This window comes from Coffea eugenioides, chromosome 9, assembly GCF_003713205.1.
Source record: "Coffea eugenioides isolate CCC68of chromosome 9, Ceug_1.0, whole genome shotgun sequence".
Classification (NCBI taxonomy): Eukaryota; Viridiplantae; Streptophyta; class Magnoliopsida; order Gentianales; family Rubiaceae; genus Coffea; species Coffea eugenioides.
In genome coordinates this window covers 41,835,760-41,850,588 of record NC_040043.1, presented here as the reverse complement: position 1 = coordinate 41,850,588, position 14,829 = coordinate 41,835,760, and the positions used below count along the sequence as shown (strand labels likewise).

The 14,829-nt window shown below is 36.9% G+C and overlaps 1 protein-coding gene and 1 non-coding gene across 2 annotated transcripts; both read right to left on the bottom strand.

Annotated features, from left to right (window-relative positions):
* Nucleotides 1-4,160: 4,160 nt before the first annotated feature.
* LOC113783576 (60S ribosomal protein L35) lies at nt 4,161-6,277 on the bottom strand. Its single transcript, XM_027329759.1, has 4 exons — nt 6,173-6,277; nt 5,931-6,066; nt 5,220-5,376; nt 4,161-4,479 (listed from the first exon to the last, which is right to left on the bottom strand). The coding sequence occupies exons 1-4, from the start codon at nt 6,174-6,176 to the stop codon at nt 4,405-4,407; spliced, it is 372 nt and encodes a 123-aa protein (XP_027185560.1). The 5' UTR covers nt 6,177-6,277; the 3' UTR covers nt 4,161-4,404.
* Nucleotides 6,278-7,737: 1,460 nt separating this feature from the next.
* LOC113748511 lies at nt 7,738-7,853 on the bottom strand. The gene has a single exon (XR_003464367.1). It is a non-coding gene; the product is annotated as a U5 spliceosomal RNA (small nuclear RNA).
* Between the last annotated feature and the right edge of the window lie 6,976 nt (nt 7,854-14,829).

Below are 14,829 nucleotides of genomic sequence, written 5' to 3'. Positions count from 1 at the left end.
TATGCAGGACAAGGAAGAGGACGTGGGAGCGTTGGAGGCAGAGGCCGTGGAAGAAACAGACAAAGCTTTGACAAAGCAACTGTGGAGTGTTATGCTTGTCACAAGCTTGGTCATTTTCAGTGGGAATGCAAGAAAGGAGTGGCCAATTTTGCAGAGAGTCAAGTGGAGAGTGAAGAACACATGCTGCTGATGGCTTATGTTGAAGAAAAGAAGCAACACAAAACAGACATGTGGTTTCTTGACTCTGGGTGCAGCAATCACATGAGTGGGAAAAGAGAATATTTTTCAGATTTTGATGAAAAATTCACAGATTCAGTGAAGCTGGGAAATAATTCAAACATGGTGGTAAATGGGAAGGGCAACATCAGGTTGGAGATTGATGGAGTTGTTAGCATCATCTCAGGAGTCTTTTATGTTCCGGAATTGAAGAATAATCTGCTGAGTCTGGGACAATTGCAAGAGAAAGGGCTGAGCATTTTATTCCAACAAGGGCAATGCAAAATATATCATCCTGACAAAGGTTTGATCATGAAAGCTAATATGTCTGCAAATCGAATGTTCATCTTGCATGCCATCTCCTTGCCTATAGCACCCACTTGTTTTAACACAGTCACAGAAGATGTAGCGCAGCTGTGGCATTGCAGGTTTGGGCATTTAAGCTTCAGAGGCTTACAAATGTTGCAGCAAAAACAAATGGTGGAAGGTCTACCATTACTTAAGCCACCCTCGAAGCTGTGCAAAGATTGTCTTGTGGGGAAACAACATCGAGATTCATTTCCAATGAAAAGTTCTTGGAGAGCATCTCAGATTCTGCAGCTAGTTCATGCCGACATTTGCGGACCAATTAAGCCAGCCTGGAATAGCAAGAAAAGGTATTTGATTACTTTTATTGATGATTTTAGTCGAAAAACATGGGTGTATTTTTTGACAGAAAAATCAGAAGCTTTTAACATCTTTAAGAGCTTCAAGATACATGTTGAGAAAGCAACAGATATGTCTCTAAAAATGTTGCGTACGGATCGTGGTGGAGAGTTTACATCTCGAGAATTCAACAATTTCTGCAAGGAACATGGAGTGCAAAGACAATTGACAGCTGCATATTCACCACAACAAAATGGCGTTGCAGAACGGAAGAATCAGACTATCATGAATTTGGTTCGTAGCATGCTATCTGGAAAGAAAGTGCCTAAAACTTTCTGGCCAGAAGCAGTAAATTGGGCTGTGCACGTTTTAAATCGTAGTCCAACGCTGGTTGTAAAAGACAAAACACCAGAAGAAGCCTGGAGCGGAATCAAGCCGTCAGTTCAACATTTCAGAATTTTTGGTTGTGTCTCCTATGCTCACGTGCCTAACAGCTCGAGAACTAAACTAGATGAGAAAAGCTTGAAATGTGTTTTACTGGGAGTTAGCGAGGAATCAAAGGCGTACAGGCTCTACGATCCTATCTCACAAAGGATTATGGTGAGCAGAGATGTAGTCTTTGAAGAATGTGAAGGATGGGAATGGGATAAGCAACATGAATCAGCTGTTACTTGGGAGCTGGAATGGGAAGATGATGAAAATGCAGTGACTGAAGAATCTCTTGTAGAAGAAGATGCTGTTAACACACGGTCAGAGGAGTCTCTTACCACTAATCAAGAAACTCGTCCAGATCCCGTGGAAGGGAGGAGTAGGAAGCAACCAACTTGGTTGAAAGACTATGTTACAGGTGAAGGTTTGTCTGATGAAGAGGCAGCATTTTTTGCCTCATATACAGCGGCTGCCGATCCACTTAATTATGAAGAAGCAGTGAAGAATGAAAAATGGAGAAATGCCATGGATACCGAGATTGCAGCCATTGAGAAAAATGGCACATGGGAACTAATCGATCGACCAAAAGGAGTCAAAATAGTTGGAGTCAAGTGGGTTTACAAAACGAAACTTAATGAGAAGGGAGAAGTCGACAAGTTTAAGGCGAGGCTGGTTGTAAAAGGATATGCATAGCAATATGGTATAGATTACACAGAAGTGTTTGCTCCAGTGGCCCATATGGAGACTGTTCGATTGGTGATCGCTCTAGCAGCACAAAAAGGGTGGGCTATCCATCAATTAGATGTGAAGTCTGCCTTTTTACATGGAGAACTAGTTGAAGATGTTTTTGTTGAGCAGCCGTGTGGTTACATTCAAGAGGGAAAGGAGGAAAAGGTGTACAAGCTGAAGAAAGCTCTGTATGGGCTTAAACAGGCTCCGCGTGCTTGGTACAGCCGTATTGAAACATACTTCATGAAGGAAGGTTTTCAAAAATGTGATTATGAGCATACCCTTTTTGTTAAACGAAACATGGAGGACAACATGCTTATTGTAAGTATATATGTTGACGATCTTCTTTTCACAGGAAATGATGAGTTGATGTTCACTGAGTTTAAGAACTCGATGAAGAATGAGTTTGATATGACTGATCTTGGTAAAATGAAATATTTCTTGGGTCTCGAAGTCTTGCAGAAATCAGGTGGAATTTTTATCGGTCAAAGAAAGTATGCTCAGGAGGTGTTGCAACGTTTTGAAATGAATCAAAGCAAATTTGTTCAAACTCCAATGGTTCCTGGTTTCAAGCTTTGCAAGGATGAAGAAGGAATTAAGGTGGACAAGACTCACTTCAAACAACTGGTAGGCTGTCTTATGTATCTGACTGCGACTCGTCCAGATGTGATGTTTGCAGTAAGTCTTTTGAGCAGATATATGGAGAATCCTACTCAGCTTCATTTACAACTGGCAAAGAGAGTGTTGAGATATTTGCAAGGAACAACTGAGTATGGAATTTTCTATAAGAAGGGAGGAAATGATGATCTTATAGCATACACTGATAGTGATTATGCGGGTGACTTGGATGATAGAAGAAGTACATCAGGCTATGTTTTTCTCTTTGGTTCTGGAGCTGTATCATGGTCTTCTAAGAAACAACCTATTGTGAGTCTGTCTACCACCGAAGCTGAGTTTATTGCTGCTACTGCTTGTGCTTGTCAAGCAATTTGGTTAAAAAGAGTGCTCAAAACGCTGGATCAGACTCAACAAGAGAAAAATACTATCCATTGTGACAATAGCTCTGCAATCGAGCTCTCAAGAAACCCAGTTATGCATGGTCGTAGCAAGCATATAGATGTTCGTTTCCATTTCCTTCGAGAACTTGCACAGACAGGTATGATAGAATTAGTTCATTGCAATACTTTGGAACAAATAGCTGATGTGATGACAAAGCCTCTTAAGTTGGATGCTTTTCTGAAGCTGCGTACTATGCTTGGAGTTTGTGCAGAGAGCAGTATAAACTAAATTCTTTCAGCATTTAGTTTAAGGGAGGAATTGTTAGATTTAGTCAAATAAAATCCCATTCCATTTGGGATTCTTTGCTTTAGAATAGGTCTTTCGGTTTAGGAGTTAGTTAGCAGGAGACTCCTTATTTATTGTATTTTCTGTTTGTTTTGTACGGCTATATATAGCCTAAATATTTCTCATTCAATAGACAGAGAATTCCTTCCACCTTCTTTCTTTCCTCTGCAATACTCTTTCCTGTTAACCTTTACACCAGGTGGCACTTAATTTGGCATTTTATACTCTATAATTTTGTGTTTCGCGAGCGAATGAGAAACATTTGACAAAGTGAGCTACAGACAGCCGTGCATTCTTCGTCTTGAGCACGGGCACGGATATTTGTTGGACTTCCAACTTTGATGATGTCCAGCCTGCAAGTTATTGGATGCCACAATTGCAGATTGTCCACCAGTGGCCATTTTCACACTGCAATTCCACATTGGACCAAGTTGGAGAAGTTGGCGAAATGAAAATGATCCAGGACAATGCAATAGACAAACCTATCAATTAGATTCAACTACATCAGCCACGTTGCAGAGAACAGATGTCGTCCCTCGCCTACAATTCGAAGCTTTTAATTCTACAACTTCCACAATCCCACACACACAGTTTCAAGGGGAAGAAAGGTGAGGGGCGAGAGTTGCTAAGGGGAAGTTGCAACAATAAAGATAACACCACCATTGGCCGTTAGCCACAATTCCAATAAAAGAAGATGAAAGGAGTGGGAGGGAGCACCGAACTCGGCTGGGGCACTAGAAACCCAAGGCCTGCCACCACTAGGTGTCAACACTAACGCTCAAATGGAAATTAAAGGATTAGTTAAGGCACAAAGTCGATCTTTTCAGAATGAAGCGCAAGCTATTTCTCCGAACAGATAAAGGTACAGAATTATCTAGAATAGGTGAAACTGAAATACCAAAATTCAACATGAACCACTAATCTCAAGTCGAAGTCCAGCAAGAGGGCACTAATAGTAACAAAAATTTGCAAAATCTGATTTTAACAAAATGTTGTCTGCTTTCATGTAAAACACCAAAACCTCTCACAAGCAGTCCTTCCCTAAACCTTAATGGCATACTTTCGCACAGGGAAGTACATCTCCTTCTTCTTCTGTCGCTCTGTCTTCAAAGAGGCCTACAAGATAAGACATGGGTCAGAAAACAGATCCCCAAGAGCATATACTATAACATTCACACACCATAATAGCAGAAATTAAACCACATAGTGGCCAGGGAATCAAACCCAGATGATGCCACGTGCAAAAGGATAAATAAGTAAATAGAGTTCATCTGCATCAAGCAAGTTAGCAACAAGTGCATGTAGTAACATAACTTGTAATCATTTAGTGGTGCTTAAATTTGTAATGCAAAACATTCCAAAACGTTCAGAGGCAATGAAGAAGCTTTCATGTCCGTTTCAGAAAAGAAAGTTGCTACTACTGCATGCGCTCACATGAAATTGCAGTTTGATATAGGCATATAATCCAACATCGACACCATTTAATGGTTCACAACCATCTCAATAGTCAATAGCCTAGAATGACGCTAGCACCCAATATAAATAATTTCAGCTAAAATGTCCAAGAATTAATCTTTTATATGCTGAAAGTGCAAATTTCCCATGCAGAAGAGGTTGACATCCATGCTAGGTTTACCAAATGACCTTTCATACTGTAGAAGATTATATGACATTAAGCTTTGCGCAAGAAAAGATCTAACCACTAAAATAAGAATAACCTCACGCTATTAAATAAATTTACCTGCTTCACCAGATTCTAGTTCACATAATTAATGAAGACCATCCACCACAAATGGATCCTAACAAAGGGAGAAATAAACAAACAACACATCCAAGGTATAAGCCACGAATTTTACCTGATGCTTGGTAAGACGTCTGCGGATAGCCCTTGTTTTCTTGGGGCGCAGGTCGAGGGGCAAGTATTTCTTGTTCTTGTAAGCCTCCCTAAGAGCAGCCTTCTGCTTTTGGGAAATTACAGTCAACACCTGGGCGATGGACAACCTCACTACCTTGCTGCATTGACAAGTAGATCAAATGATCAAATACTGAACATATATACGGAGCCCTTCAAGACAACTGAAGATTCCGTTTGAAACACAGTAATCCACAAAAGACGAAGAAACCTCAGACATTAGAACCTAGAAAGCACCAAACTACGACTTTCAATGGTATCCAAGGTAACTTTTCTTTTTTTTTTTCCGGGTAGATATGTATTGCATCTCACAGCTAAATGCACAGATATGTTAAAATCATCCTGTAAGACCAGATATACCTAGTTCAAAGGACTCATAAGCATTTAACCACCGGCAAAAAAATGTAGACAAAAGGAATATTCAAATGCAAAATACACATGCAAAAGCTGAACATACAAGCATTCAGATCCTGCAAGACCTATCTCCTAATTAGACACAAAAGTAATCATAAAAAGCCCAAAGACACAATAACTATTTCTCAATTGGAATTCACATCCAAATAAATGACAAAATTACAGGAAAACATACTAATCAGAGAGTTAAATTGCCATCACGGAAGTTACACAGGTACAGTTCTATCCAGGAAATACATACATTTTGGAGAGTTTGTTAGGGGCACCGCCGGTGACCTTGGCGACGCGGAGAAGGGCGAGCTCCGCCTTGAGATCCTTCAACTGCGCTAGCAATTCCGTCTTCGACTTGTTACGAAGCTCGTGTACCTTGATTCTAGCTGTGCCATTAATCTCGATTAAATCACAGTGCCAAAATAAATCTTTCAGAGCAAGGACATTCAACATAAAAGCAATTCTGGAGAAGCAGAGTTCTCTAATGCTTACCCATGGCTTCGGTTCGAGGGAGACTTCCTTCAGAGGCTGCTCAGAAACCCTAGTAGTCCAAATGCAAGGGGATTAGGGTTTTCATTTTCGACGGCTGCAGTTTTATATCTGTGGTGCTCCAGCTGTAACTGGGTCTGAGCTTGAGAACTCTTGGGCCGAGTCCAGGTTAAGTCCTGGGCTGTATACTTTGCGACCATCTGTGGTCTATATTTCAATTTCCTCTAATCTACTTCAGATTTTATTTTATTTTCATTTTTTTAAAATTATTTTTCATCAGGAAAGAAATGGGATTTAAGAAGCAAGAAGAGGGAAGGATTTTTTGGTTTTGGATTTATACTCTTAAGTGTTATAATCTCTTTATGATAGGTTAAAGATTTTCCACATGCATGCATTTGTTCTTCATCTCTTAATTTACAATACAATAAATTAAAAAAAAAAGAAAATAAAGGACTGGAGCTCCTACTTATTAAAATCTCTATCTTATCTTCTCTTCTGGATTGGGTTAGTTTTCACATCTGTGTAAATTTATAATTGTTTAGGCGGAAAAAAATATTTGTATGGAAGTTGCTTTCCTTTGTCTTTGGGATTAGGTCAGCCTTCTTTTTTTTTTTTTCCTCTTGATTTTTTTTTTTTTTTTTTATCTTTTTAGTAGGGGAAGGTAGAATTCATATTCTGTACTTTCTGGTTCTGAACCTTCTAGTCCAAGATTTCTGGGTCTTAGAAGACCATTTTAAATATACAAAGCGAATGCCCATGCACCTTTTTAATTATGGTATTTTAAAGGATGTCAGTAGGCCACTAAACGCGAATATCTGACCGAGCAGCCCAAAAGACACAAGTAAAGTACATGCTCCCACGAAAAATAAATACTTACTGTTTATTGAAAGGGTGAGTTTGATAAAATTGAAGTTTTGAATCTGGAATCGGAAATCATTAAGTTATTAAATTATTAAATACTAAATTTGATACATTTAAGTATATATATTATATCAAGTAATAAATAAATAACTTATTACTTACTTTTTAGATCAGATTTTATCTAGAAAATTTAATATCACTTAATTAATTAAGATATTCTATTTTTTATTATCAAACGCGTCTTAACATGTTAAGTTTTGAACCCATTAAATTTAAATACTAAATTGAATTATCAAAACAATCCCAACTCTTCCGTCAAAGGTACAAGTAAAATCTAACAATCTTCCAAAGGTAAAATCACGTTCTCTAGACTCTAAAGGATAATTTACACTTGTTACAAGAAGCCTCACACTCCAGTTACCAAAATTATTGGATTTATGAGGAAGGTAGGGAAACCATATAGCGTTAACTATTCCTATCTCAGCGCCCAAAAATCGAAAAATAAGTTTCCTATCGTCGTTGTTCATCGTCCAAAAGAGAATTTGGTAGCGCATGACAATTTTGGAACAGCTATTATCATTCAAATTGAGCAACTCTTGCATGCAGGCAAAGCGTACGTGGTTCAACCAATTCTCCCTAGCATATATGACAAATTAATCTCACATTCATAAATAAATAAAAAAAAAACCTTAAACTGATATTGTAGGGGCTTTTGGGTAAAAGCGCCCTCCAAAAATAGGCGTATGCCGCTTATTGTGACGAGCACACGGTATTCTTTAGTAAAAGGCGAAAGAATAGTTCGCTTTGTGCTCAACACGCGGCTCCGTGAGCTTGTTAGGTTGGGCCAAACGTTCCTTTTATAGTCCTCCCACCTCAATTTACTCTCAATGCCTAAGCGATGTGGGACTATGGAAAGCGCTAAGAGATGTGGGACTGTGGACACGGAACTCTCAATACCTAAGAGTTCAATACCTAAGTATGAACTCCTTTTCTTCTGATTTCCTCCCCTGAAATATCAACATACTACTCAGCTATCTTCACATGGACTTACCGCATCTGCTCACAAAATTTTGCTTTTCACTGGGATTGTTCTTCTGCAATTTGCTGGTCTAACATTTTCTTCTTCAGCATTTGCTCAACGTGGTCTCAGTTCAGCAAATCAGCGGCTGCTTGATTTCTATGGCATCTGGGATTAGTGAAATAGATATTGGCAACTTGAGTTGACTTGCAAGCTGAAACGGCACGGAAACTAATACTACTAACCAATCTAACACTTCTAGCCTTGATTCTAATCTGGGAAGAAAGGCTCTTAAAGAAAGGAAAGGTATACAAGACTTCTTCAATTAGCACTCGTAACATGTACCTATAGAACAAAATGGATGCAAGGCACGTTAAACTTTCCTTAGCTTCTGACACTGGCATTAACAAAATCTAATTGAACTTCGAAACTTTTCACTTATATTAACTAAACATAGGGAAGGATTAAGTAAACAAATAAAGGGGCTAGAGAGACAGAGAGAGTAAATTCATTAGGGTCCGTGAATTTTAATAAGGTACTGTAAATCGAGAGTAAATTGCATTCCAGGAAAAAAGGGAGAAATCTCGTGTACTAAAACCAACCAAATGCTGTATGAAGCATGTTGCTGGTGAGGTAATTGGGATTTTTTTTTTCTTCTCAAGTAGTTGAAACTTGGAATTTCTTAAAATTATATCTGTCGTCAGCCCTTATTTAACTGCTCCCCTACCCTCTCAGTGGACTTTTTCCTCCAAATATGCAACAATACACGTATGATGACTAACCATCCCATCTCATCTGTCCAGCAGGAGCCTTAAGATTAGTCGTTAATCCTAGTAATGCTAACTAATCATCTGAAAATGAGATTTAAAGTGAGCACTAGTGACTAAACTCTGCAGTAACATATAACGGTCACTAGTGTTCCTAGTGATTGTCGCCGCACTCAATCTTTGACTTACAGCGGACACTTGCATAATCAGATGATTAGTATGTCTAATTTATCTGCTCGAGAGAAAATGGATTGCTATTCCTTAACATCAGCGAAAATGGATTTGATTTAAAGGGTCCGTTTGGTCTTTGGTTGTATGACAGGGTCTTAATTCAATTTGTCATTGAGATGAGTGGGAAACATCAATGATTGTATATCAGTGATGTGATGAGGATTAACGTGGCATTAGTTGGCTCTCGGAGTTGGCTAGTCCTTAACATCATCCTAAAAGGGATTGATTTGAGACTTCGCAAGTCAATTATTAAGTGTAGTATAATAGGAGTAGGAGCTCTTAATTTGAGTTGAGTGCAAAGCATCAATAATTATATATGGCTGATAAGAGGAGGTTTCAGCAATGATTCTTGTTGGATGCAATAATTATATATCTTTTTAAGTGCCCTTGTTAGTATTTCAATGAAGCTCTAATTCTAGTGATTAAATTCGGTGGTATATCAATCGAAGAAACGGTAGAGGAGGACATGACATTTCAATCAAAGTGGTATTTCCTAATTGTGACGAAAATTTGAATTTAAGGCCACCTAACACAATGCTGGTTGAAGAGTTGGAATCAGGCGTAAACAAATCAAGCTCGTTGAAAGCTCAAATACGAGAGACCTACGAAATAGAAGCCTTCAAAAATGGTTTTTTACTTTCAGCTTTGTGGGTTAGATCGAAGATAATACTCCTGCAAAAATTTTGATCCAAAAAAAAAAAACAAGAAGAAGAAGAAATATGATACTACTAGAAAGATTAATTCAACACCCACGCATCAGTCACAAACGTGTCATTAGTGAGTAGTGGAAAATCTGCTCGAGCTTGACTAGAAGAAAAAAAAAATCACAAAGATCTCTTTCTCTTCTCTTTCTCTCATTTTATTAAATCACAATCACGCGTAAAATTTAATCATATGATTATTTGGCAGATCTCACAATCACGCGTAAAATTATAGGCCAATTTCTACTTTTAAAGAGTAGTTAGCTTGCTATTTTACTAATAAATCCATATTTAATGTACATAGTTCTTAGAAATTTTTAAATATGTTAGTTGACTTCTAATGGTTCCAATTTGAAAAGTTAGATTGTTTGATAATTTTATTCGTGTTGTTTGTTTTAGTCAAACATATAACATTAACTAGGTTAACTCTTGCATTGAAAAACTTACTTTAAGTTCCAAAAATAATATAGTAAAATGTGTCTTTTACTTTGCACAAATGATCTAACATTAATAAGGGGTCTTTGAAGAAAGTATGAACAAAAAATAATTGTTGTAACTATATACTCCCTCCGCCCCACTTTGATAGTTCTAGTTCTTTTTTCATACAGTTTAAGAAAAAGTAGTTAACTTTGTTGGAACAATCAATTTAGGTAACTATTTTCCTAAAATGCCCTCACATTAATTAGAGTATAACTTTATGGGAACTTGAATTGATGGTAAAAAAAGAATCAACTCTCCTTAAATGGGGTAGGTTTATAGTAACAACAACTTTGAATAAGGGTATTTTAGAAAAATTAAAATACAATTACATTCTTGAATTGGAAAGTGGACTACAATTTGGGACAGACGAAAAAGGAAAACATGACTATCAAAGTGGGACGGAGGGAGTATTAACTAAATTTCTTAATCTGTGTGAATAAATAGTCATTAGCCTAGAAGTTGGACTCTCTTTTTTTTTCCAAAACGGTAACTAGAAGTTGGACTTCTATGAGTCTTAATTTCTCTTTTTTTATAGAGTACTTCAGCACGATGAGGAGGTATAAAAATTGAGTTGACAAAATTATCGGAAATCAATGCTTTGGGTCATGGTTGGTTTCTGGAAATCAAACAAGGTGGTTGCAAAATGGCTACATCTCTGTTTAATGATTTGGTGGCAGCTCTTCTTTTGTCGCTTCTAACAATTCAAATTGATGGCGCAAACGCTGGACTGAAATCAAGGTGGGTTCGCTGAATTTCGGATGTGGTACGTCTAAAATTTGTTCCGGGTGCATCCGGACATAATTAACTAATTGCATGGAGTACTTGAGCCATTGTACTTTCACGATGTCGGCCTAGGTAAGGTGATGCACCCAATACAATAACCAATTACGCGGACGTTCTAATTATTAAAAACATAATTGCTTTAATATGATGGATTCCGACTCTAAGAATTAAATATGCACAGATAATCTTGGGGCTATAAGTATTTTATTTGTGGATTTTTTTTTTGGAGCTTTAGTATATTGTTCTATTTATTTTCTAGATTTGTAGTATCAAATATTTGTCCTCCAAATCTGCTTGTTTTTTGTATGATTGATGTAATTTGTGTAGATTTAATGAAATGAAAAAAAAAGATTAAATTAAACAGAGAGAAAAAAAATATTAGTTTTCTTCCTCGCACTTTTCAAAAGGTACAGACAAGGGTGTCAATATGCGAGGGCCATGAATTCTTTATTTGCTTGTTGATTAGATGGAGGCGTAACTTGTTTGGATTGTGGTTTTTGCAGAAAAATTTTTACGGATTTTCTGTAAATATAATTTTTAATCACTTTTTGTACCTCATATATATTTAATTATTATAATATATTTTTATACAAAAATTTCTAAAAATAGATGATTTTGGCATCTTATTAAACCATGGATCGGCGGGCCACTAAACAAGAATAAATTTTATTCTCTGAAATGTAATGTTAATCCTCGATAGATTTCGTGCCGAAAAGTTTGACTATAAATGCTATCGTTTGCAAAGGTATTCAAAAATTGTGTACACTACTTTTTTTGGCCTAATTCACGACGAAGTATTAAAATGTTGAACATATAAAAAAGAAGAACGCTATAGTACTATTGTGCTTATGAAATCACATTCAAAACATCAAAGTACCTATGTCTTAAAGTGTCTAACCATTCAATTTGAATTGATAAAGAACACGGAGCCATTTCAATTGAATTGATAAACGGGATAATTTCACAAACCTCCCACGAGCTTTATGATAATTTACAAAGTACCCATCAAGTTTCAAAATTACAAAAACCTCCCTCACAATTTTGTTTGGGGTTTGCTTTACTGATGTAAGCAAACTATATATGTTAATAATCTTAGATTACCCTTAGGTGGACTTTCTTCTACTAAATTATATAAAATTTCCGAGTAATTTTGAACCAAAATTAGCACATCATGAGGGGAGATACGTGTAATTTTTCAAATTTAATGGGAATTGCCGGCAATTACATGTTGTATTGGCAATGTGTAATTAGCTAGATAAGTTTAAATTAATTTTGAAGGAAATTAATTACGCTAATGATGCAAGTTATTGTGAGAAAAAAACATGAAGTGGGCAAAAGTAAAATGAAAAAGAGGAACAGATTGTCTACACCAAACCATCTGCTCCTGCTTTATTATTGTAGAAATATTTAACTTCACCAAACCATCTACTTCTACTTTATTATTGTAGAGATATTTAACCCCATCGTGGTTTTTTTTTTTTTTTTTTTTTTGCAATATTTTCCCTTAATCGCTAACGAGTGAATCATCATGTTTGTCCAATGGCAGTTGTGCCGTCCACAACTAGTATCTGGGACGTCCACAAACAGTCCTCTTCTCCAATAATAATAATAGTAGTAGTAGGAGGAGGAGGAAAAGATTGCTTCAGTTTTGAAAATTGCAAACCCGAAACCCGAGTTTTGAGGGACAACCAGCAAGCAAGCTCTTATTACAAGCAAAATCATGTGCTACCAATGGCAAGATTAGCAACTGATTCGAAAATTTGTGTCGAAATCATTAGTATATATGGCATGATGCTGGACTTAGTTATGAGTTTGGCTTCTGCCTAACATTCCATCTAAATTTGTCGAAGACCCAAAAAACAGTCTACGAGGAATGTATGACATAGTCCACGCCAGTAACATCCAGCTTAATCGTAAGACAGAAGAATCACAGAAGTTTTGATGCTAGTTCATGCTGGTAAGATCCTAGTGAATTATCAGACAAAAAAAAAGTCATGCCCAAGACAAAAATCGAACGTTCGACGAAAATATATGTCCAAACTGAACCATAACCTTCCAAACCGAACAAAGATTTTGTAGCATTTTGCTAGTGGTTCGTCTGCATCTCCTTGCAGGCCTTCACGCCTAGACTTGTATTTTTCGCAATTTGGGACCCCGACAATCCCAGAAAACGACCAAAATCATATGTTATAAAACCAAGAAATTTGTATTTGGAGCAGTTAATTTTGAGTCTAGCATGTATAGTAGTTTCCCGACAAATTATTTACCTCTAATAGAACATTAACTGCTAATTAAGTCCATATCATCGCTAACATTCGGCACGTCTTTTTGTTTTTTATTTTCCCTTCTCGGTAAGATTATGAATAACATTATGAAGAAGCTGGGGTTTAATGCTAAACATGTGTGCGTATTCAATTTAAACACCAATCCCGTTTGCAACTGCAGGCCATGAGATAAGGCAACTTGAACTATAAATTAATTAGAGTTTTTATTATTTTGAATTCAGAACTTTCTATTTACAAAAATATACTTTTACACTAACGATAACTTATGACGTTTCCACTTCATATCGTGGACAAAATGGAGTAGATGACTAATAGTAAGATTTCTAAATTCCACCCCTCCCTTGCTAGAATTTCTTTTGTTAAATAAAAAAACAAGATTTTTAACGTATACTACAAATTATGGTAAGGATGTTAACTGAAATAGACTGCGACCGGAAAACCCCTTTGTACATACGTAATTAAGATGTCTTTTGTCATGTGACAAAGAAAGTTCTACGTAACTATAGGGGGTTAGATGAACGCAGCCATCGAGGGCTCGGTTCTTGAACCTCATCAGCCTAAAAATTGATTGATCAGCAGACGAATCAAAAATCGATCAAATACGATAATTCGCACGGAGACGAAAGATGTCACAGTTCCAATATTTATTGGGCGAAAATGAGTACAAGTGTAGTAAGATACTCTTCCTGGTATCATTAATTTGTCAATGCTCTAGTAAAACAAGCTTTTGAAATCTTGATTGTAGGACTACTTCCAGATACGATATACACTTGAAAGCTACTTTATAGTATGAATTCCTTACTACCTCACATCAATCAAGGCTGTGGATACTAAAAACTGATCATGAATTAGTGGTCATGTCATCTGAACCGTATGTATTGAGGATTTGAACTGGTCTAAGTACTGATAAATTAATTATGAGCTTTCTTGTCACTATGTCTATATTATGCTGAATTTGTTGGAAATTTTGCATGATTACGACCCATGCTCTATCTTCTCCTCACCGATTACTTACTTTAACATTTGAGCGACAGTCAGTAAATGCATTTACTAAAAGATTTCCATGATTTTAGAAGCAGTGGGCAAAATCTTTTCGATTTAATTTGTGTAAAAACTCTTGATCCTTGATGGAAAAACTTGAAAGCAGGACGTGACGATTTGGATGAAAATAGGGGATGCTTAGACTTGAAGTAGTAAATGGCATCTCCCATCCAAAATCTTTTTTTTTTTCTCCTGGACACGGTAGTTAAAAACGCTTTTCTCAGTTACTTTTCGATCAATTCAAGAAGGCGGCTCACAACCAAGAATTCTATTCACCATTTTCAGTGAAGGTCACGATTTGGCAAGAAAGATGCTCCCATACATTCCTGTTTCTAGCGTCCTAACCCTAAGGAGCACATGCTCAAAGACAAAAAACCCTAAGGTGCACGTAACAACTAGCAGCGATATTCTGTAAGAACAAAGACGTAACATCATTTCCAAGTGTTATTTGTAGCATCATGGCATCATCCAATCAACTTTTTCATGTACGTAC

Coding starts and splice junctions, on each gene's coding strand:
- LOC113783576 (XM_027329759.1), bottom strand. Junction 5,377..5,930: donor CCTAACAAACTCTCCAAAAT/GTATGTATTTCC, acceptor TTGTCAATGCAG/CAAGGTAGTGAGGTTGTCCA. Junction 4,480..5,219: donor GACGTCTTACCAAGCATCAG/GTAAAATTCGTG, acceptor CTTATCTTGTAG/GCCTCTTTGAAGACAGAGCG.